At 39.7% G+C, this 24,384-nt stretch overlaps 1 protein-coding gene across 1 annotated transcript in view; it reads left to right on the top strand.

The window, feature by feature from the left end:
• Positions 1–12,817: 12,817 nt before the first annotated feature.
• Positions 12,818–24,384, top strand: part of SLC28A2 (solute carrier family 28 member 2) — a 42,511-nt gene continuing 30,944 nt past the window's right edge. The window contains exons 1-4 of the mRNA XM_060168988.1: positions 12,818–12,949; positions 14,483–14,569; positions 15,507–15,598; positions 15,733–15,821. Of these exons, the coding sequence (XP_060024971.1) occupies positions 15,518–15,598; positions 15,733–15,821 (170 nt within the window). The 5' untranslated portion in view covers positions 12,818–12,949; positions 14,483–14,569; positions 15,507–15,517. The remainder of the gene's footprint in view (positions 12,950–14,482; positions 14,570–15,506; positions 15,599–15,732; positions 15,822–24,384) is intronic.

Below are 24,384 nucleotides of genomic sequence, written 5' to 3' on the forward strand. Positions count from 1 at the left end.
CACAGGCTTCAGTAGTTGTGGCTTGTGGGTTCTAGAGCGCAGCCTCAGTAGTTGTGGCGCACGGGCTTAGTTGCTCTGCGGCATGTGGGATCATCCCGGACCAGGGCTTGAACCCGTGTCCCCTTTATTGGCAGGTGGATTCTTAACCACTGCGACACCAGGGAAGCCCCATTTTTTTCTTTACTTTCTTTCTTTTCCTTTTCCTCTCTCTCTCTCTCTCTCTTTCTCTCTTTTATTTAGTTTTAGCCATTCTAATGGGTGTATAGTGGTATCTCATTGTGGTTTTAATTTACCTTTTCCTGATGACTAATGATGTAGCATCTTTCCATAAGCTTTTTTGCCATCTGATATTTTCTTTGGTGAAAGATCTAAGTCTTTTGCCCATTTATCAAGTTGTTTGGTTGTTTTTTTCTTAATATTCAGTTTTGAGACTTTTAAATGTATGCTGGATATAAGTTCATTATCAGATATGTAATTTGCAAATGTTTTCTACCTATTTGTGGTGTATCTTTTCATTCTCTTTATAGTGTCTTTTGAAGAACAGAGGGTCTTAATTTTGATGAAATCCACCTTATTAATTTTTCTTTTATGGATTGTGCTTTTGATATTATATGTAAAAATTTTTTGCCTAATCCAAGATCACAAAGGTTTGCTCTTATTTTTTTTTCCTAGAAGCTTTATAGTTTCTGATTTTGGATTTCGGTCTATGATCCATTTTGAGTTGCTTTTAAAATAGGGCACAAGTTATGAATTGACATTAATTTATCTTTTTTGCATATGGATACCTAATTGTCCTGGTGCCATTTGTTGAAAACATTATCCTTTTTACATTGCATTGCCTTTACAAAATTATGGAAAATCAATTCACCATATATTTGTGGGTCTATTTCTGGACTCTTTATTCCATTGAACTATGTGTCAGTGCTTTCTCTGATACCACACTGTCTTAATTACTGTCTATTTATAATAAGCCTTTGCCTTAATCTGCTCAGGCTGCCATAACAAAATGCCATAGACTGGGTGGCTTAAACAAGAAATTTATATTCTCATAGTTCTGGAGGCTAGAAGTTTGAGATCAGGATGCTAGCATGATCCGGTTCTGGTGAGAGTTTTCTACCTGGCGTGCAATCAGCCATGTTCTTACTGCATCCTCACATGGACTTTGTGCTTACACAGAAAGAGATACTTCTCTTTTTTCCTCGTTTTATAAGACCACTAATCCCATCATGAAGACAGCACTCTCATGACCTAATCTAACCCTAACTACTTCACCAAGGCCCCATTTCCAAATACCATCATATTGGAGCTTATGGTTTCAACATATGAATTTTGGAGGGACACAGTCAGTCCATAACAACCTTGAAAACAAGTACTATGAATCTTCCCATCTTGTTGTTCTTTTTCAAAATTGTTTTGACTATGCTAGTTCCTTTGACTCTCCATATAACTTTTAAAATCAGTTTGTCAATTTTTATTTAAAATCTTTGGGAAGAATTGACATTTTAACAGTATTGAGTCTTTTAATTCATGAACATAGAATATGTCTCCAATTATTTGTTTTCTTTGATTTCGTTCACCAGGGTTTTATAGTTTTCAGCATACAGGATGGGGATGGGTGTGGGAGCGAGGTCCAAGAGGGAGGGGATATAGGTATACATATACCTGATTCCCTTCATTGTACATCAGAAACTAACACAACATTGTAAAGCAATTTTACTCCAATAAAAATATAAATAAAAATAAATAAAAATAAAGTAAAATAAAATAAACTAAACCTAAGTATTTCACATTTTTTGGTGCTCTTATAAATGGTACTCTTTTTTTTTTTTTTTTTTTGTGGTATGCGGGCCTCTCACTGTTGTGGCCTCTCTGGTTGCGGAGCACAGGCTCGGGACGCGCAGGCTCAGCGGCCATGGCTCACGGGCCTAGCCACTCCGCGGCATGTGGGATCTTCCCGGACCGGGGCATGAACCCGTGTCCCCTGCATCGGCAGGCGGACTCTCAACCACTGCGCCACCAGGGAAGCCCCAATGGTACTCTTTTTAAAATTCAGTTTCCAATTGTTCATTGCTGGAATGTAGAAATACAGTAGATTTTATTTATTGATCTTGTATCCTGTAGCCTAATTAAACTCGCTTATAAGTTCTGGTTGTTTTTGTTTTGTTTGTAGATATTTTGAGATTTTCTATGTAGAAAAGCATATTGTCTGTGAATAGAGATAATTTTCTTTCTTCTTACCAATCCATATGTCTTTTAGGTCTTTTCTTGTCTTATTGTACTCTCTAGACCTCCAGTATGTTGTTAAATGGGAGTGGTGAGAGCATTCTTGTTCCTGATCTTAGGGAGAAAAAGTTTATTTAGTTTTTCATGATCAAAAATGATGCTAGTTGTAGGGTTTTTTGTTTACCTTCTTTATCAGATTGAAAAAGTTGCCTCTATTCCTAGTTTGCTATAAGTTTTTATCATAAACAAATATAGAACTTTGTTAAATCCTTTTTCTGCATCTACGGGGGTAATAATGTGGCTTTTCATCTTTAGTCCGTTGATGTGGTAAATTAGATTGATTTTCAAATGTTGAATAGCCTTTCATTCCTGGGATAAATTCCACTTTGTTATTATACATTATTCTTTTTATGTGTTGCTAGATTTGATTTACTAGTGTTTTGTTGAGGATTATCTTCATGTTATGTTCATGTGGAATGTTGATCTGTAGTTTTTTTTTTTATGTTACCATCTGGTTTTTGTATCAGGGTATTGCTGGCCTCCTAAATGAGTCATCAGTGTTCCCTCCTCTTTTACAGTCTGGAAGAGTTATGAAAACTGGTATTATTTCTTCCTTATGTCCTCTGAAAAAAAATGCACAACCTAAAAGTTGAGAGTTATGTTTTATTTGGCGGACATTCTTAGGACTTCAAGCCCAGGAGGCAGGATCTCAATTAACCCTGAGAAACTCCGAGAGGGCGAGGGGGAGCTAGGATATGTAGGAGTTTTGCAGCAAAGGGCAGGTAGTCGGAAGTCAATAGATTATTGTTAATTAAAGAAAACCAGATATCTCAAGTTAAGGAATTTAGCGCTTTTCTATGGGAATATGCAAGAGTCCTGGCTCTCTGAAATCATTCCTTTGATATGCACCTCAGCTATCTGGGGCCATTATCCTGTATGTTCTCATCCTGAGTTCCCTCAGGGCTTACCAGCTCATCATTGGAGGTGGCTGCAAACGCTGATGACTGTGCATTCCTTTGTTTACAGATATGGCAGGCAATATTTTATTTCTCACTTAGATATTTGGTAGAATTTTAATATTTGAAGACATTTGGGCCTAAGTTTTCTGTGTTGGAAGGTTTTTAAGTGTACATTCTTTAATAGATATAAGACTATGCTAATAATCTATTTCTTCTGAAGTGAGCTTTGGCAGTTTTGAGTCTCATGGAATTTGTTTCATTTAAATTTTTGAATTTGTGAGCATAGACTCGTTTTTATTATTCCCTTATCTTTTTAATGTATGTAGGAACTATAGTGGTGTCCCCTCTTACTCCTGATATTTGTAACTTGTTTCTTCTCTTTTTTTCCTTCACCATTCTAGCTAGATGCTTATCAATTTAATAGATCTTTTCAAAGAATCAAGCTTTTCATTTCATTGATCTTCTTTATATTTTTTTTCTCCTGGTCTCACTTTCCTTGTTTTCTGCTCTTAATTATTTCCTTCAGTCTGTGTCGGGTTTGATTTACTCTTCTATTTCCAGTTTCTTAAGGTGATGTTTTAGATAATTGATTTTAGACCTTGCTGTGGGTTTGTTTTCTAATATAAGTAGTGCTTCAGTTGCATCCCATAGATTTTGATTTAAGATTTTTTTTGATGTGGACTATTTTTAAAGTGTTTATTGAATTTGTTACAATATTGCTTCTGTTTTCTGTTTTGGTTTTTTGGCTGTGAGGCATGTGGGATCCTAGCTCCCTGACAAGGGATCAAACCTGTACCCCCTGCATTGGAAGGCGAAGTCTTAATCACTGGACTGCCAGGGAAGTCCCCCCCATAGATTTTAATTTTATTTATTTATTTATTTTAAAATTTACTTATTTGGTTGTGCTGGGTCTTAGTTGCGGCAAGTGGGCTCCTTAGTTGTGGCGTGAGGGTTCCTTAGTTTCGTCATGTGAACTCTTAGTTGTGGCATGCATGTGGGATCTCGTTCCCTGACTAGGGATCGAAGCAAGGCCCCCTGCATCAGGAGCATGGAGTCTTAATCACTGCCCCACCAGGGAAGTCCTGGATTTTGATATTTTAAAATTTTGATCAATTAAAACGTTTCTAATTTCCCTTGTGACTTCTTCTTTGAGTCATGGGTTATTTACAACTATCTTGTCTAATTTCCAAATATTTGGGGACTTTCAAGGTATTTTTTTGTTAAACATTCCTAGTTTACCTCCTTAATTGCCTTAGAATATATTTTGTATGATTTCAATTATGTTAAATATTCCAAGTTTTTTTTTTCCCCTAGAATATGGTCTGCCTTGGTGAATATTCTGTATACTCCTAAAGTCAATGTATATTCTGCACTTGTCAGGTGAAATGTTTAAATATGTCAGGTCAAGTAAATTGATGATGTTGTTTAGATCTTCTGTTTTCTCATATTTTTTTCTATTTATACCATCAATTATTTAGAGAAGAGTATTAAACTCTCCAGCCATAGTTTTGTACTTGTCTATTTCTCCTTTCAGCTTTATCCATTTTTGCCTTGTATCCTTTGAAGCTACATTATTTAGTCCATATGAAACAGTAGGGAAGGGGGCAGGGCACAACCTTTAAAAGAATGACATAGCTGTTGAAGATGTGACATAAACTGGTTAGAACCAACTAGGTCCAAGATGGTGGAAGATTCAACTTCCAGTGGACCTTGAGCCTCATTATACACTCATTGTAATATATTAACATGCTAAATGACACACCCACCAGCACCATGACAGTTCCAAGGCTGACCATAAAAGGCTGAAAAGTGGGTGGTGGCTCAATTCCTGGAAATATCCGCCCCTTCCCCAAAATAGTTGGAATAATCCTCCCACTCATTAGCCTATGAAATTACCCAGCCCATAAAAACTAACCACCCCATATTTTGGGGCCTCTTGCCTTCTGAGATGACCCACACTCTGTCTTTGGAGTGTGTTTCTCCCAAAGCCATTCTTGCCTTTTTAGAGGGACTGTATTCTGTCTATGGAATGTGTATCTCTCTAAATAAATCCACTTCTTACCTACCACTTAGTCTTTCACTGAATGCTTTCTGTGATGAGACATAAAGAATCTGAGCTTTGTTAAGTCCTGAGACCAGTTGTGTGACCTCAATTAAAAGACAGTGTGTTCAAGTCCCAATCTGAGTTGTGTGGTTTCACATACATATTTAGGATTGTGATATAGTCTTGGTGAACTGACTCCTTTCCATTAATGTAATGTTCCTCTATCTCTGGCAATATTCTTTGTTCTGAAGTCTACCTTTCTAATATTAATATAGACACTCCAGCCTTTTTTTTTGGTGTTAACATGATATGTCTTTTCCCATCTTTTTACTTTTATTCTGTGTTTTTATATTTAAAATGGGTTCCTATAGACAGCATATATTGGGTCTTGCTTTTTTTTTTTTTAATCCAATCTGACAATCTCTGTATTTTTTGGTTTATTGCAGAGTTTAAACTATTTATATAACTATTGACATGTGTTGACTGAAAAAAAAAAGCACAACCCAAAAGTTGAAAATTATGTTTTATTCGGTAGACTTACTGAGGATATAAGCCCAGGATAATACAGCTTCTCAGATAGCTTTGAGGGATTGTTCTGAAGAGGTAAGGGAAGAGCCAGGATGTATAGGAGTTTTTGAAAAAGAAAAAAAAAGAAAAAACAGGTAGTCAGAACATCAAAAGATTACTGCTAATTAAAGAAAGCCAGACTTTGAATTTAGCGCTTTTCTATGTATGGGAAGATGCAAGAGTCTGGGCTTACTGAAATTATTCCTTTGATATGCACGTCAACTATCTAGAGCCAGTATCCTGTTCTTTCCCATCCTGAATCCCCTCAGGGTGCACCGCTGGGGTGGCTGCAGAGGCTGATGTCTTGATGGCCTCAACATCCTTTGTTTACTGAAATGGCAGGCTGAAAGGACTCTAGAGTGAAACCTAGAGGAGTTAAGCTCACAAACAGTACGTTGGCCCACCACAGGATCTTCACTAGTGATTTTTTCTCAACAGACCAACTTTGGAATGGGGAACAAAGCTTTCAAACTAAAAGAAAAAGGAGCGACAGATTGTCAGCCTCCAACTAACATCCCAACCAGGTTTATGTACGTACAAAACTTATCCTTACAAGTACTTACTTAATTGGGAATTAAAGGAAATCTCACCCTGAAAATGACTAAGATGGAGCTCTTTATTGTGTTTTCAGTTAAGTTAGAGAAAGCCGGCTTGATAAAACAACTCTTCAGAAACATTTGGCAGTCAGTTGAATAGACTGGGATTCTAAACAGGGAATTCCCAGAACTCTTAATTTTCAGTTTAGTTGGAGATCATCTCACTGATACAAATTAAAGAAAATATAGCTGGGCAAGTCAATCTTTTAATATCATTTAGGTGGCAGACCAGTTTTTTGGAGAATGAAAAGTAACTGTTTTTGTCTTGCAAATCTCTACAAATCAGAAATGTAAATACAGTCCACAGTGACCTGAGACTGAGGCTAATTCACTCAATCAGATAGAACCTGAAACCAAGGGAGAACAAAAAAGGGAAATAAGGCCTTTTTAAACTCAAACCACTGGAAAGGCTCCCTCAGCCCAAATCTGATTCATAGCCTCCTTAATGGTTTATCAAGGACAAATACAAATCTTAAAAGTCTTTTCCACAAATAGTAAAAGCCTTAGTCATCTGAGTAAATAAATTTAACTTATTCCAACTGTTATTTACAAACTGGTAAGTTTATATTGTAATACCTGATTCATAACTAAGTGTTAAAGTGAAGCTATGAGATCTCTAGTTTTGTCTGTTTATATGTCTGTATGTACATTATACATATGAGATGTCTCTACCTCCAGAAAATATTATCAAAACTGAATTTATAAAAGAGTTCTATCTAACTGACTTAAAAGTAAGTGCTTACAAATTAAATGTTTCTAAATATAAAGGAAGCAGGCCAGAATGACTTTCAGGTTCACATAATCTAGGAAATATTAATATTAAATTAATATCTGGTATTAAAGCTAGCTTAAGCTTGTTGATTTAATCAATACAGACATGTCTTACTTTTATTGTACCTAGGTATACTGAAGGTCAGTAAGTTCATGTTATTTCTATTGCAGAGTTTATCAGCAAAAAAAAAAAGAAAAAAGAAAAAAATTAACTTTGGTATGATGATATTTTCATAAGTTATAAAATAAAGATAAATGAGGTAAGAATTTTCAATGTACACTCTAGGAATAATTATGTTTTGGGTGTGTCTACGTAAAATAGTTTCTGCAGATTTTTTTTTTTTTTTTTTTTGGCTGTGTTGGGTCTTCATTGCTGCATGTGGGCTTTCTCTAGTTGCAGTGAGTGGGGGCTACTCTTCATTGCAGTGAGCAGGCTTCTCATGGTGCTTGTTGCGGAGCATGGGGCTCTAGACGCGTGGGCTTCAGTTGTTGCAGCACGTGGGCTCAGTAGTTGCGGCACGCAGGCTCAGTAGTTGTGGCGCACCAGCTTAGTTGCTCCACGGCATGTGAGATCTTCGAATCCGTGTTCCCTGCATTGGCAGGCGGATTCTTAACCACTGCGCCACCAGGGAAGTCCCTGATAACTTTTAGATAATACTGTTACTCAAAAAACTGTGTTTGCCTCTTGAACCAAAAGATACAACCAAGCCAAAGACTGGGAGAAGGAAGGATTTATTACTTGCAGCAAGTAGAGAGAACATCAGGGATCTTTTCCAAAGCACTGTCTCCCCAAACAGCAAAATTGGGGAAGTTTTAAGCTAAGGGTACATGCATATTCACGAAGGGGCTTGGGTGGTGTATGCGTATTCATGAAGGGGCTTGAGCAGAGGAGAATTCAGCATAGAATTGGGGCAAAGTTCAACAGAGTCCAAGCTTCAGTTGATTGAAATCAGAAAAGGTCAACATCATCATTCCATCCTCTATCTGGGTGGGGTCCTTAGTTCCTGCAGAACTCAAAGATATGTATCAGATTGTTATGTACATCCCTTGAGAAGGAACTAGGATCTATTTTATCCCTGAACTATTGTTTCTTGACTGTTTTTCCTTTGTTCCTGTATTCTCTCACTTCCCTTAAGATCATTAATTACTGAGACATGTTTTTAAGGGCTAGCACTGTGGCCAGGCTTAGACCACAAATTGACTTAGGCCCACAATGGCTTCTCTTATGTTAGGAAAGCCATACCTGGTTCTCTTTCTCCGGGGAGCCCCTCCCCTATCTGCTTACAATACCACTGAATTAGGTAAGAAATTACAAAACTCTAATGAAAAACACGATAACTTCATCCAGATCAATAGGAATTAATTACCTGGGGCTGAATGAACTGATAAATATGGTTTATAATGTTATGACTTTTTTCTGAAATATACTGGCTAAACATCTTGAGGCAGTTGATCATATATTTATCTCTACGTAGAATAATTATAATAGAGCAACTCTAGATATGGGAAGAAGCAACAAGGGAAAATACTTCCTGGATTATAAGAGGCTAGTAAGAAAAGAGAGCCAGAGAATTTCAGATTATCAACAGGGCCTAATCCAAAAAATACCCCAGCACATTGAGTGGCCTATCAACAGAATCCTCACCTGATCCAGCAGTGAGCCTTCCTAGGGTAGTGGGGCAAAATTGGTCATGAAATGCCTACCAAATGTTGGTCAGATTTATGTCCAAGAGAGGGTGCTGTGGACAAAGAATGTCACCAGCCATTTTATTATAGTAAATAAAGGATGTTGAGACCATCAAGCCATCAGCCACTGCAGCTGCTCCTGATGGCGCACCTGGAGGGAATTCAGGATGTAGAAAAAAACAGGTTACTGACCCTAGATTGTTAAGGTTCATATCAAAGGAATAATTTCAATAAACCCAGACTCTTGCCTCTTCCTATTCACAGAAGAAGGCTAAATTCATTAACTTGCAATGCCTGGTTTTCTTTAATTAGCAGTAATCTTTTGATGTTCTGACTACCTCTTTCTTTATGTTTGTTTTTTTGCAAAAACTCCTCTATATCCTGGCACCTCCCTTACCTCTTTGCAACAGTCCCTCAGAGTTATCTGAGAGGCTGTATCCTGGACTTAAGTCCTCAGTAGGCTCACCAAATAAAACATAATTTTCAACTTTTAGGTTGTGTATTTTTTTTTCAGTCAACTTGTCTTTCCTTAGATTTGGGGATAATTGGTTGCCCTGCAACCTCAGGTCACTGATGGGTTAAAGAAAATTGTAAATTTTCAGATTATCTGAATTTTTAAAATTGTTATGAAGATGAGAGCAAGACTTTTCCAGCTTTCTACATCCTAAATGGAACATAGAAGTTTTATTCTGCTTTTTTCCCCTAAATTTTTCTCTCTGTGCTGTTCAGATATTTTCTGTTGACCACTCCTTGAGTTCACTCACCTTGTCTTCTGTTTTATCCAGTTCGTTAAACCATTTTAGTTAGTTCTTTTTATTTTATTTTATTTTTCTTTTTTGGCTGTGTGGTGTCTTCATTGCTACACGTGGGCTTTCTCTAGTTGCAGCGAGTGGGGGCTACTCTTCATTGTGGTGCGCAGGCTTCTCATTGAGGTGGCTTCTCTTGTTGTGGAGCACGGGCTCTAGGCACGCGGGCTTCAGTAATTGTGGCATGCAGGCTCAGTAGTTGTGGCGCACAGGCTTAGTTGCTCCGCGGCATGTGGGATCTTCCCAAACCAGGGCTCGAACCATTGTCCCCTGCATTGGCAGGCGGATTCTTAACCACTGTGCCACCAGGGAAGCCCAGTTAGTTCTTAATTTTAATCCCTAGAATGTGCATTTATTTTTTACAAATTTTAATTGTCTTTTCTAAATCTCCATCTTTTCATCTATTTCTCCACCTTTCCCCTTATTTTCTTGAAAAGATTAATCATAGTTATGTTAAAGCCCCTGTTTGATATTTCTAATATCTGAATCGTTTACGGATTTGTTTCTATTATCTGGCTTTTTTTTTTTTTTTTAAATGTGTTGTTCTTTTAAATTAGATGCTGGACATTGTAATTGAACATTTGTAGAGGCTCTGGATGATATGTTATATATGCTTAAAGAAGGTTAGCATTTCTTTTGTCAGGAAGATAGGGTAGAAATAGACTGACTTATTTCTGTTGAGCCTTTGTTTTATGTTTGTTATTTCGGCTTTGTCTTTCCCCTAGGGCACAGTGTTTATTCTTAAGACTTGTTTCTTATTACTAGGCTATGGCCCCTTTAGGGTCTCAATAGAAAGCCTGATGTGTTTACCAAGGTCGAAAACAAACATTTGTCTCTCCAGTACCACATAGTTGCTGAAATCTCTGCTCAGGTCTTTTTTTTTTTTAGTATATTTATTTATTTTTGGCTGTGTTTGGTCTTCGTTGCTGCGCGTGGGCTTTCTCTAGTTGCAGTGAGCGGGGGCTACTCCTCATTGCGGTGCCCGGGGTTCTCATTGAGCTGGCTTCTCTTTGTTGGGGAGCATGGGCTCTAAGCTCATGGGCTTCAGTAGTTGTGGCACGTGGGCTCAGTAGTTGTGGCTTGTGGGCTCTAGAGCACAGGCTCAGTAGTGGTGGCACATGGGCTTAGTTGCTCCATGGCATATGGGATCTTTCCTGACCAGGGCTCAAACCCGTGTCCCCTGCATTGGCAGGCGGATTCTTAACCACTGTGCCACCAGGGAAGTCCGTCTGCTCAGGTCTTTAAGCACTCCAAATACTGTTTTTCACTGAGTTTCTTGGTGTCTTGTTTTGAGCATCTAAAATTTTTGAGTTGGCCAATGACTTTGAAATTTGGTTGCAGGTTTTTAGGCTCTTTCTTCATTATTCTTTTCTTTTTTCCTTCAAAAAGACTGCTTGAGCATTATTTCTCTGCATTGTGATTTGAAAAATAAAATGCCTTCAGGAAAAGAGCTGGGATGAATGTGGAACTCAACTGGTATGCTTCCCTTCTCTCAAGAATCAAAAACCTCCAAGTCCTGCTTCCATTGATTGCTCTGCAGTGCTTTCACCTGTTGATTTATATATTTGTCTAGCCTTTTTAGTTGTTCTCAGCAGGAGAGTTAGTTAAGTGTAAGTTACTTCAGTAAGACCAAAACTGGAAGTTTCTATATGCTCTCTAGTTCCCCTTGCTTGTACTAGTAATCAAGGAGAGGTCAAAGCAGGAAGGATAAAATCATTTATTATTTATACCCTACTTATTTCCCAGATGGGTTTGTGGCAGGCCACCTGGTTTTCCAGGAGCAACCCCTAGACTTTAGGAGAGCTCTGAGGCCAGGCTTGCATGGAAATAACCATAGCTAGCCTCCAGTCCTGACTCTGCCCTAACCAGCTGTATGACTTTAGACAAATTGCTCGTTTTCTTTGAATATAATTTTCTCTGTACCTAAAATAGGATTAGTAGTTGACATGCTTACAGGAATATTATGAGGATGAGCAGTGAAAGTACAGGAAAATCTTTTGAAAAACTGTAAAAGTCTGCAGAGACAGAGCATCTCTTATGTTTCACCCTACAGCCCAGAAATAGCACAGAACCAGGAGTGAGGATCCCAGGATATTGGTTTGGCTTAGCCACTAACTAGCTGTTGACTCTGGGTAAATCATTTCATTCTTCCTGATCTGTACTTTGAGAGTTTATCAAACTGTAAATGATAAGAGAAAAAGAAAACATTTAAACAATGAAGCCCAAGCTTGTGAGCCAACAGTTACTCAAGGGGAGGTATCAGCCGGATTAATTCTCTTCCTCTCCGCAGTTGGGTGTTATCAATTGTACCTGCATTTAAAGGAAACTTGGATCTGCTGGACAAGTGAGATGAGTGCTGTAGCCTGCATTTAGAAGATGAACATGGATTTTTCACGCCTTCTAGAGGAAAAAGAAAGAGGGAAGAGGAAGGGCAAGAGAAGACAGATGTGATCACTGGCATCATTTCACCTGGACTGAACGCTAGGCTCTGTGCCTATAACTATACCTGGGCTTGACCCCAGAACTGGCAATTTTCTAACGTAAAAATGAAAACAGAGATAAAGTGTGTGCTAGGATGAGTCAGAGAGACTTCGCAGTCATACTGAGATTGTAATCAGATGTCAGCTTGAAAATATCTTTAATTTTCCTGAGTTTCTATAAGAATGTACGATAGTAGACTACAACTGCAAGTTTACCTACTCTTTTTCAAATTCTTTTTCTGTATTAAATTACTTAATTTTCCTAATCATCTTGTCAAATGGCATTGGGCAATTAGGCGGGGCAAGAATAACAGAAGGGGCCCAGAGAGGCAAAATGAGTTGCTCTAGGTTGCAGAATATAACACACATTTACTCTGGTAGGGCTTTTATGTTTGTGTGTACATGTGTGTGTGTGTGTGTGTGTGTGTGTGCATGGAGCTAGGGAAATAGAGATATGTTTTCCTATTTTGGTGGTTGTTATCATCATCTACATACCCAATAATCTAAGCCAGAAATCTGTGTTTGTTTGTTTCACTTATTTTACAGATCTTTATTGATTGCCTAATATTGTGGCAGGCCTTGAGCCTGGGGATACAGTGGTGAACAAGATAAAGAGCCTGTGCTTGATGAGATCATGGTCTACTGGGAGACAACTAAACATTTAGAGCACTAAATGCTCTGTAGTCTTCTGCAAGAGCATGTTGCAGTAGGGGTGTGGGGAAAGGGCTCTTAAGTCTCATCTGGAGGGAATCATGGAAAGCTTCATTGAAGAGTATCCTTGCAACAGAGACTTGAAGGTGGTGTGGGAATTTTCCAGGTAAGTAAATAGGAGCAGGGTGTTGGAGGCAGAAGGAACAGCATCCACAAACAGGCACAAGGGAACATCAAGTGTTTAGGGAACAACATACAGCTCAGTATTACTGACAGGTAGGAGCAGGAAGAAAATAGATCATTTTGAACAATTTTGAAGAATTAACTTCCCCCTTTCATTTACTCCCTTATGCCCAATTAGTCACCACATCCTGTAGATTTGTTTCCTTCTCTCCATCTACTGCTTTGGTTAGAGCTTCACCATGTCTGACCTGGACTATTGCTTTTGTCTCCTGACTGGTCTCCCTGTCCCCAGTGTGCATCCTTCCAATCCATTCTCCTCTTGCCTCCGCAGCTGGTTCCAAATAAGCCCAAACTTTTAGCCTGGCTTACAGAGCCCATCTCCATCTGGCACTTGACTACATCTCCAGACTTATTTCTTGATAAACTACCACCGTCTCATTCACATTTCCCCCCTCCATTCCTTAACTAATTTCTTAATTTATTTTGTCCCTCCTTCATTAGTTTCTCAAAAATTTGCCTCTGTTCTTTAGCTATTTTTTTAACATCTTTATTGGAGTATAATTGCTTTACAATGGTGTGTTAGTTTTTGCCTTATAACAAAGTGAATCAGTTATACATATACATATATCCCCATATCTCCTACCTTTTGCATCTCCCTCCCTCCCACCCCTCTAGGTGGTCACTAAGCACCGAACTGATCTTCCTGTGCTATGTGGCTGCTTCCCACTAGCTATCTATTTTACGTTTGGTAGTGTATATATGTCCATGCCACTCTCTCACTTTGTCCCAGCTTACCCTTCCCCCTCCCCGTGTCCTCAAGTCCATTCTCTAGTACGTCTGCATCTTCAGCTATTTTTTACAGCCTCCTTAGTGTGTCAGGGAAGTCTTCACCTCTGTGCCTTTGTTTCAGTTTCTCCCTCTGGTGGTATATCTTTCCCCTTCTCCATCAGTGATTCCCTACTTACCTTTCAAAACTTTCCAGACTCAGGGCCAATGTTACCAACTCTGTAAAGCCTTTCTTGACACACGTCTTTCCTCACTGATTTGTAATTCTTTCATGGCAGAGGCAATATCCCATTCATCTTTGTGTCCTCAGCACCCAGAACTGTGCCTGGGTGATGGTGAATACTTAACAAATATTTGTTAAATGGATTAGTAAAAGACTTCCTAGCAGTCATTTAGAATTGAATCATGTACAGTCCTTCATTCTGTTGTTTTCTAGCAACTGTCTTTCCTGTACAAAATGATGCTAAGTTTTCTGAGTACAGAGATCCTTCTCTTATTTTTCTTCTCCATACTACCCCGTGCCTAGTTCTGTGCTGGGCAGCGCTCCTGCTGATGTGCCTGTTAGGAATTCCTGCAGAATTCTTAGACCTGACCCTGCAAAATAGTCTTTAGAACATATAAATATTTAACTTGAGAGTTGCACTCCTCCTCTACAGAGAAGGGCAGGAACAGCAAAGGAGGGCCCAGGGCAAAATGGGCCAATCAGGAAATCCTTCTCTCTCATCTCCAGCCCATCCCTTCAGAGTCAAGGTCTTGTGGAGCTGAGTTTTTCTTTCTGTCCTTCACTGAGGCACCAGAAGGAATCCTGCAAACTGGAGTAAGTAATGGTCTCGGAGGAGGGCAGGAACCTGATTTGCCAGATTTCTTAATTGATCATATTTAGACCAAATTCAAGTAGTTCTGTGCCTATACAGGAAAGTCCTGATTTAAAAAACAAAAGTTGTTTATGTATGTTGAATAAAATTATATTTAAATGGTTGAAGAGATCACAGTAAAAAACAAAAAACAATTCCATAAAATTGAAGGAAAATTTCTACAAAGTAAAAAAAATCTCAGATGAACCTATATTATAACTTTGAATGTTTATCTATTAAGGTTGCTTATAGTGAGGCTCAAGTGTTTGTTTCTTTATTCTCTCATTTTGTTTTAAAACTTTCTTTACTGGGGATAATTAACATTCATACTGATTATTCTACATGTAGGTTTCTTTTATTTATCTCATTAGGTACTCTCTTAGATGCTCCAAAAACAATTCTCATGCTACATTATAGTCAGGAACTGGAAAGTCTGTTAATCTTGGTTTCTCAGTAGTATGTTGGGGGCTGTGGTCTTCCCAGCCCTCTGCCTCCTTGTTTTCTTCTTACTCAGCACAGCTCAGTGGGGCCACCTGGAGGCTAACAGGAGTAGTTGCCCTCTAACCCTTCCTTACGGGGACTGAAGAGAGTCCTTTTTAGTTCGGGTCCTGGAGCCCTGGGTGAGCCACTGATTCATTTCAGTTCCCTTGCCCTTCATTTCTCTTTTCCTATCTTATTACCCCTTCCTTTGCTATTCACAATAGGAAGTAGAAGTCTATATTTCATTGTTTATTATTTTAGAATTATGTTTCCAATTTTCTCAATTCTTAAAGAAATCAACTAAATCTCTAAATATTTTTAGTTTTGTTTTCCTGTGGGTAACTGGCCCTAAAAGTTCTATCTGGCCCCATATTATAGAACAACTAATCTTTCAGCCTTGGCTCTGAATTTGTTTTTCAGGAGAGCAGGAGATGGAGAAAACAAATGGAAGAGAGGGCATTGCTCTGTCCACAGTGGAGATTGGCATAGAGAACCCAGGGCTGGAGCTCACGGTAACTCACCAGTTTAGTTTCTGCACATCTCTGTGGGCTGATGCATGGCCTCATGTACGGTCTTTGATTGCTCGCAATCCCTATCACCCCTGGAAGGGCCTTATGACTGACCTCAACTCTACCTGTGCTTACAGGAAGAAGGAATAAATCCTGAGGGAACCAGGAAGACTGAAGAGCGAGGACACAGCCTTGGGGATGGATTGGAACCCCTAACTCAACAGAGGTACAGGTGTTCTGGCATTGATTCAGTTAAGGCCTAGGGTTGGCTAGTATGGTTGGTGGACTCAGAAGAGGTCAAACTTACCCTGTTCTCAGGAGCTTATGATCTATGTTGTCGAAATAAGACTCACAGCCACCTGCTGTTACCAAGTGCACATATACATTTTTATGTAATTAATTGTTACATAAACCTGTGCCATAAGTAACGAGTTCAGCGATATCAGTGTTGGTTGGACCGGCAACAAAAAGAACAGAAATGAGAATAACAACAACTAACATTTATTGAGTACTTACTATTGTGCAGAATGCTTTACGAAACGAATTCATTTAATTTTCATGCCAACAGGTGGGTACTAATTTTAGTCCCCTTTTTCAATTAGAAAATTGAGGCTTAGATATTAACTTACCCATATAATTTTTTTAAAATAGCTCTTTTGGAATACTCAGATTTGGGGATGAGGAGAAAGAGAAATCAGAAATTTAAAAAGATGGAGAAGGACCCACCAAAAGAGATAATAGAGAAAGGTAAAAAGTACAGTCTTGAAAGTCAAAAGGGAAGAAAGTGTCAAGAATGAAGGTACAATGAATCCACAATGTTCTGTGTATCAGGAGACAAGGAAGGAGAAAAATCTCTGAATTTGGTCATGGTCATAATCGCAGAAGTAATGTCTATAGAAGTTGTTGGGGTAAAATAGGTCAGCTGGAAGCTGTGTTCCACGGTGTGGAAAAGAGTCTGGGTATTTATAAAAAAGTGCAGGGTTTTCCTGGTGGCGCAGTGGTTGAGGGTCCACCTGCCGATGCAGGGGATGCGGGTTCGTGCCCCGATCAGGCAGGATCCCACTTGCCTCGGAGCTGCTGGGCCCGTGAGCCATGGCCGCTGAGCCTGTGCGTACGGAGCACAGGCTCCGCAATGGAGAGGCCGCAGCAGTGAGGGGCCCGCGTACTGCCAAAAAAAAAAAAAAAAAAAAAAAGTGCGGAAGTCATACGTTGAGAAGCTTAAAAGAGGATATTGGATAGTTTCTAAAGGGAATATATGGATATGTGTTTTTTCTTTTTCTTTTTTGGCTGTGTGGTGTCTTCATTGCTACTCGTGGGCTTTCTCTAGTTGCAGCGAGTGGGGGCTACTCTTCATTGTGGTGTGCAGGCTTCTCATTGTGGTGGCTTCTCTTGTTGTGGAGCATGGGCTCTAGGTGCGTGGGCCTCAGTGGTTGTGGCACGCGGGCTTCAGTAGTTGTGGCACACGGGCTTAGTTGCTCCGCGGCATGTGGGATGTTCCCGGACCAGGGCTCGAACCCGTGTCCCCTGCATGGGTAGGCAGATTCTTAACCACTGTGCCACCAGGGAAGTCCTGGATATGTCTTTTCTTCTCTTTATTTTTAGGAATTAACTAAGTGACTTCATAGAGAAAACAAGCTTAACTTTTTTTTGGGGGGGGGTGGTACGTGGGCCTCTTACTGTTGTGGCCTCTCCTGTTGTGGAGCATAGGCTCTAGACGCTCAGGCTCAGCGGCCATGGCTCACGGGCCTAGCTGCTCCACGGCATGTGGGATCTTCCCGGACCGGGGCGTGAACCCGTGTCCCCTACATCGGCAGGCGGACTCTCAACAACTGCGCCACCAGGGAAGCCCAAGCTTAACTTTTTAAATTCTATATTCTTCTCCAGAATTTCACATCTAGATACAAATTGATATATATCAATGTGGACATTACCACTTTGTATTTTTGTTTTTCCACTTATTTTATACATCACATTTCTATGAATTGACAGTAAGCTTTCTATAAATTTTCATGCTTACATAATATTTCATACTCTGTTTAGCAATATAGTGGTTAATGTGAATTCTAGAATCAGACTGCTTAGGTCTATATATGAACTCTACCCAGTGATGTGCTGGTATATGTTTAAGAAATGGCTCTCCAAGAGTAGTTTTTTTTTGCGGTACGCAGGCCTCTCACTGTTGTGGCCTCTCCCGTTGCGGAGCACAGGCTCCGGACGCGCAGGCTCAGCGGCCATGGCTCACGGGCCCAGCCGCTCTGCGGCATGTGGGATCTTCCTGGCCCGGGGCACGAACCCATGTCCCCTGCATCGGCAGGCAGACTCTCAACCACTGCGCCACCAGGGAAGCCCTCCAAGAGTAGTTTTGCCATGAATATTGGTTCATATTTTTGCTCGCCTTAGTGAGTAAGACCCTGGGTTGGCAAACTTTTTCTGTAAAGGGCCTGATAGTAAATATTTTAGGCTTTTCAGGCCATAGGGTCTCTGCCACAGCTACTCAACTGTGCCATTTTAGTGGGAACGCAGCCACAGATGATACTAAACAAATGGGCATGGCTGTGTTCTTAAAACTTTATTTATAAAAACAAGGATGGACTGGCCCACAGACCACAGTTTGCCGCTTCTTGATCTAGACAAAATAATAAATCAACCTTTGATTTGTAGCATTTGCCTGTAGTATAAATACTCTCAACATGGCTTATTTCAAGCTACCAATGGGATGTCATTGAATGAGGAGTTGGGAAGAGATGGGCAGTGGCATATCATTACATAAGATTTCCACCATACACACAGAAGAGAGAACCTTAAGAGCTTAGGTAACAGTAAAATGTAGCAAAATGATTCGGAGGTGTCCTGAGATTTATGACCTGTCTTGTTAAAAACCAGAAGCTTGGTGTCATAGTTATGGCATATTAGTCAGCCTCTGCCTCTTCCGGTAGCGTCAGGGCCTCCTGCTTTGCACCTGCCATGCTGTGGCTCAGCTTCCAGTGATGTGTCCTAGTGTGCCCAGTGGTTGTTGAGACAGTGGTCAAGCTACCTATAGATTAAAGCCTATTTAAACACAGGGCTGTGTCTTTCTCTATTAAACTTAAACCTTCTAACTTCTGTGGAGCCTTTAGAAGATTGTTTGATAATTGGTTTATATTTAGCCCAGTGACTGTGCTGGGCATAGAAAAGACAGAGTATAGATCCACCTTAAAGTGCCCTGCCCAAGTTAGGGAGTAGGTTCCATGAAGCTGTTGATCAGCTCTTGACTCTTCTAATACTGGGCTTAATTTTTTTAAAATTTCATTTAAAAAAATTGAAGTGTAGTTGATTTACAATGTAGGCTTGAATTCTTATTCTATTTTATTTTTTTCTGGCTGCATTGCACAGCATGCCAGATCTTAGTTCCCCAACCAGGGATGGAACCCGGGTCCCCTGTAGTGGAAGGGTGGAGTCTTAACCACTGGACCACTAGGGAAGTCTGTGGACCTGCCTACATTTTGTCAGATTGCTGTTGGTGTCTTAAACTGCTCTGATGTATAATTGTGTCCAGTTCCCTCAAATCTCATCAACTTTATATTTTCTCAGATGAAAAATTTGTTACATAGATGTTAAATCATGCTTTAAAGTTATAACTTGCATTTCTTTGAATCCTAGTAAAGCTATACATTTTCCCCATTTAGTTTACTTTCCGTATTTCTGTGTGTGGTTTGCTTTCCTTCTTTTACCACCTATAGTAGAATCTGGATTTTGAAACTCATTTCATTTCTGCTGAACTATTCAAATAGCACCCATACAGATTCTTGTTTCCAGTCCTTCCCACTTGCTACACACCTATCTTATATAGATTCTACCAGAACTGCCTAAAGCATGACTCTGAACTGCCTTGTTCAAAAACCTCTATCATTCCCCACTGGTTGGCATTCAAGTCTTCCCCACTCCTCCTGCTCTCCAGCCATGATTTGTACCTAACTTGACTTGCCAAAATTAACTCTTACAATTCCCTTTCTAATGCTACTCTATGCATTAGAATTAACCCTCAATTGTTCCTTAAACATAACTGCCTCTGTGTCATGTTTTCCATCATTCTCTCTGTGTCAAATGTCTTTTCATTTTACATCTTTCTGCCCAGATACAACATATCTTTTAAGGCCCAACTCAAGAGCAATCATGTCCATGATATTATCACAAATGGTCTTCCTCTTCCTCAACCTCACTGGCCGCAGTCCAAAGAGGCCCCTTCTTCCTCAAAACTCCCATAACATTTCTATTTGATCTTCTCTAATAACACTTAAAAGTTTTGACACTGTGTTACAGATTTATATGTATATTGCATCCCCTAAACTGGACTGTAAATACATTGAGGGCAGGATCCATGTCTACTTCATCCTTTTATCTCTTATAGCACCTGGTACAATGCTTTACCCATAGTATATACTCAAAAATTCAAAAATATTCAGAGTTCAATAGATACACTTTCGAAGTAGAATTGACAAGATTTGATGACGATTAAGGCCAGCCATTCTCAGGACACATACTCAGACCCCTGTCTTTATCCTTTCTTCTGTTCTTGGTTCCTCAGGATATCCTTAATCTGATCCTTCAGTGCAAACTATTTTAACTTCTCTTTCTTTTCATTACTCTTTCTGAATTTAGACATTTCTATAAAGCAATTTAGCAAAACATAAACATTTTAAAGAGGGTTCTTTCTGTTGTTGTTAGAATTCAAAAATGTTTGGTGGTGGTGAGGGGTGTTTGTTTTAAAGAACTGGTGAACTTGAGCACATCTGATGGCTGAAAGAAGGAGCCAGAAGAGTCAAAGAAAGAAAAGGAATGGACAATAGAAGAGGATGGAGATAGTGAGATAAATAATTGTCAGATAAGCCCTTAGGAGTTGCGAGGAGGTGGAATTGAGATCAAGAGTTGGAGGATTTGCTTTGGTAAGTGGGAAGGCCAGTTTTCCCTAAGATTTTAGAAAGGAGGCTCAGAAGCTATTGGGTCAGAGATGTGCTAAAGGATCTAGGTCAAAAGAGGCTGACTTTCTGTAAAACAGAGGGTATACCTGCTGAAAGCAAAGGAAACTAGGCTTCATAAGAGCATCCCTCTACCCCTCAGTCCCACAGACCCTCAGCCATATGCCCTTATGCCCCCCACCACCACCCCCACAGTGATGCTAGGGTCCTGGGGCTGGCTTAGCAGGGAAGCATCCTGTCCTAAGTTTAGGTCTGGCTGATGGAAGGGCCAGTAGACCTGAGGAGGGCTCTTCTGCCCTAGAGGAAAAGAGTCATGTACTTTTTCCTAGCTTGTCTTCTAAATACTAGCTCTTCTGGTTCTTGATTCCAGAAATGAAGAGTTGGATCATTAAAATTTTCTTTTACATGTATGGTTTTTCATTCAAGTCAATTACCAGGAAAAAAAGGATAATGATCATGTACCAAATTAATATTGCTTTAAATCTTGCTGAATTTCAGCTATAAATTCTGTTCAGATAGGCCTAGTCTTCACGTGGAGCCCAGTAAAGTCATTAGAACTTAAAACAATTAAGTGGAACTTTGGCACCAAACTGGACTGCCTGAGCCATCTTCAGTGGTTTGGCACTTCACTTTGTTACATGTGGACTCACCTGCTTATTTACCTTTAGTAGTTGTTTTAAAACTTCTATTCTTTTCAAATTCTCAACCCATTTTTTCTTACCCATCCCCATCTCCACTGCTATATAATAGCTATACAATCTCCACTGTGTATAATCCAATATCATTCCTTTCTAAGAAGACTAAGTATTTTTGTTACTAAGACCCCCATTCATTACTTATAATTTTCTTTGTCTTTTCCTCTTTTTTTTTCCATTCTCTCAGAAAAAGAGCAGTCTCCCTCTTGCTCTTTTTTTTTTTTTTTTTTGTGGTACGTGGGCCTTTCGCTGTTGTGGCCTCTCCCCTTGTGGAGCACAGGCTCCGGACATGCAGGCTCAGCAGCCATGGCTCACGAGCCTAGCCGCTCCGCGGCATGTGGGATCTTCCCGGACCGGGATATGAACCCGCGTCCCCTGCATCAGCAGGCGGACTCTCAACCACTGTGCCACCAGGGAAGCCCCTCCCTCTTGCTTTTTAAAGCTAACCTGCCAGTCTCTGCTTTTTAATTGGCATTTTTAGGCCATTTACATTTAATGATTTAAATCTACCATCTTGCTATTTATGTGTGTGTGTGTGTGTGTGTGTGTGTGTGTGTGTGTGTGTGTGTTTGCTTTGTTTTGTTTTGCTGCACCGTGTGGCATGTAGATCTTAGTTCCCTGACCAGGGATTGAACCCATGCCCCCTGCAGTGGAAGCATGGATTCTTAACTACTGGACTGCCAGGGACATCCCAGCTATTTATTTGTTTTTATTTGGCTCCACTGCTCTTTTCTTTTCTCAACATATCAAATTTATTTCTTCCACTGTTAATTTTCCCAGTCATCCACTAAGAATAGATTGTCTTTTCACTAGTTACCCAATGTTACATTCCTCTCATCAATTAAAGTCACCCCATGCCACTGATTTTATGAAAGTTTTCTTAATGATAAAATTTAGGATTTGGGAAGCATTTATAATTTCATTTGTCATTCTTGGCTCCACAAAACAAAACTAGACAAAATAAAAAGTAAAGGCCCAATTCACAGTCAATGAGAATTTAGCTCAGCTGTTTACCCAGATCCTTCCTCTCATCTCTGGATTGCAACTAAATGTAATTTTAAAAATTGAAATATGTTTGACATATAACATTGTGCAAAGATAAGGTGTACAACATGTTAATTTGATATATTTGTAATATGATTGCCACTGTAGCAATAGCTAGCACCTTTATCATGTTACATAATGATCATTTCTTTTTAGTAGTTGGAATCAAGTTCTAGTCTCTTAGCAAGTTTGATGATTATAATACAATACTGTTATCTATATTCACTATACTGTGTGTCAGTTCTCTAGGGCTTATTTACTACTTGTTGAAAGTTTGTACCCTTAACACCATCTGTCCTATCCCCTCACCACCCCATTCCTTGGTAACAACCATTTACTTTCTGTTTTTTAATGTTTGGCTTTTTTATTTTTAATTTATTTTATTATTATTATTTTTTTGGCCATGCCACAAGGCTTGCAGGATCTTAGTTCCCCAACCAGGGATTGAACCAGAGCCCCGGCAGTGAAAGTGCCGAATCCTAACCACTGGACCACTAGGGAATTCCCGAGTTTGGCTTTTTTATAGATTCCACATATAAGTGAGATCATACAGTACTTGTCTTTCTTTCTCTGACTTACCTCATTTAGCATGATATTCTCAAGGTCCATCCATGTTGTCAAAAATAGCAGGATGTCCTTTTTTCTCATGGCTGAATAATATTCCATTGCATATATATATATACCACATCTTCTTTACATATTCATCCATTGATGGGCACTTAGATTGTTTCCATATCTTGGCTATTGTGAATAATGCTGCAGTAAACATGGGAGTGCATATATCTCTTTGATACCCTGTTTTCTTTTCCTTTTGGCATATACCAGAAGTGGAAATGCTGGGTCATATGGTAGATCTATTTTTAATTTTTTGAGGAAACACCATATTGTTTTCTATAGTGGTTGAACCAATTTATATTCCCACCAACAGTATATAAGTGTTTCCTTTTCACCACATCCTGGCCTACACTTGTTATCTCTTGTCTCTTGATGATAGCCATTCAAACAGATGTGAGTTGATATCTCATTGTGGTTTTGGTTTCCCTAATGATTAGTGATGTTGAGCATCTTTTCATGTACTCATTAGCCATTTGGATATCTTCTTTGGAAAAAATGTCTTTTCAGTTCCTCTGTCCATTTTTATTTTATTTTATTTTATTTATTTATTTATTTATTTATTTTGTGGTACATGGGCCTCTCACTGTTGTGGCCTCTCCCATTGCAGAGCACAGGCTCCAGACGTGCAGGCTCAGTGGCCATGGCTCACGGGCCCAGCCGCTCCGCAGCATGTGGGATCTTCCCGGACCGGAGCACAAACCCGTGTCCCCTGCATCCGCAGGCGGACTCTCAACCACTGTGCCACCAGGGAAGCCCCCTCTGTCCATTTTTAAATTGTATCTTTTGTTGTCATTGTTGTTATTAAGTTGTATGAGTTCTTTATATATTTTGGATATTAACCCCTTATCCAGTATATGGTTTGCAAAAATTTTCTACCATTACATAGGTTGCCTTTTATTTCATTAATTGTTTCTTTTGTTGTACAGAAGCTTTTAAGTTTTTTTAATAATTAATTAATTATTTATTTTATTTTTGGCTGCATTGTGTCTCTGTTGCTGCACACGGGCTTTCTCTAGTTGTGGTGAGTGGGAGCTACTCTTCGTTGGGGTACGCGGGCTTCTCACTGCAGTGGCTTCTCTTGTTGCGGAGCACAGGCTCTAGGTGCACAGGCTTCAGTAGTTGTGGCACGTGGGCTCAGTAGTTGTGGCTCACGGGCTCTAGAGCGCAGGCTCAGTAGTTGTGGCACACAGGCTTAGTTGCTCTGTGGCATGTGGGATCTTCCCAGACCAGGGCTGGAACCTGTGTCCCCTGCATTGGCAGGCAGATTCTTAACCACTGCGCCACCAGGGAAGTCCCGCTTTTAGGTTTGTTATAGTCTCACTTGTTGACTTTTGCTTTTGTTGTTTCTTCTTTCAGTTTCCTAGCCATAAGAGTATTGCCAAGACCAATGTCAAGGAGCTTCCTCCCTGTGTTTTATTCTAGGAGTTTTATGGTATCAGGTCTTATGTTTAAGTTTTTTATTCATTTTGAGTTAATTTTT

Source organism: Lagenorhynchus albirostris, chromosome 1 (assembly GCF_949774975.1).
Source record: "Lagenorhynchus albirostris chromosome 1, mLagAlb1.1, whole genome shotgun sequence".
In the NCBI taxonomy this organism is placed as follows: Eukaryota; Metazoa; Chordata; class Mammalia; order Artiodactyla; family Delphinidae; genus Lagenorhynchus; species Lagenorhynchus albirostris.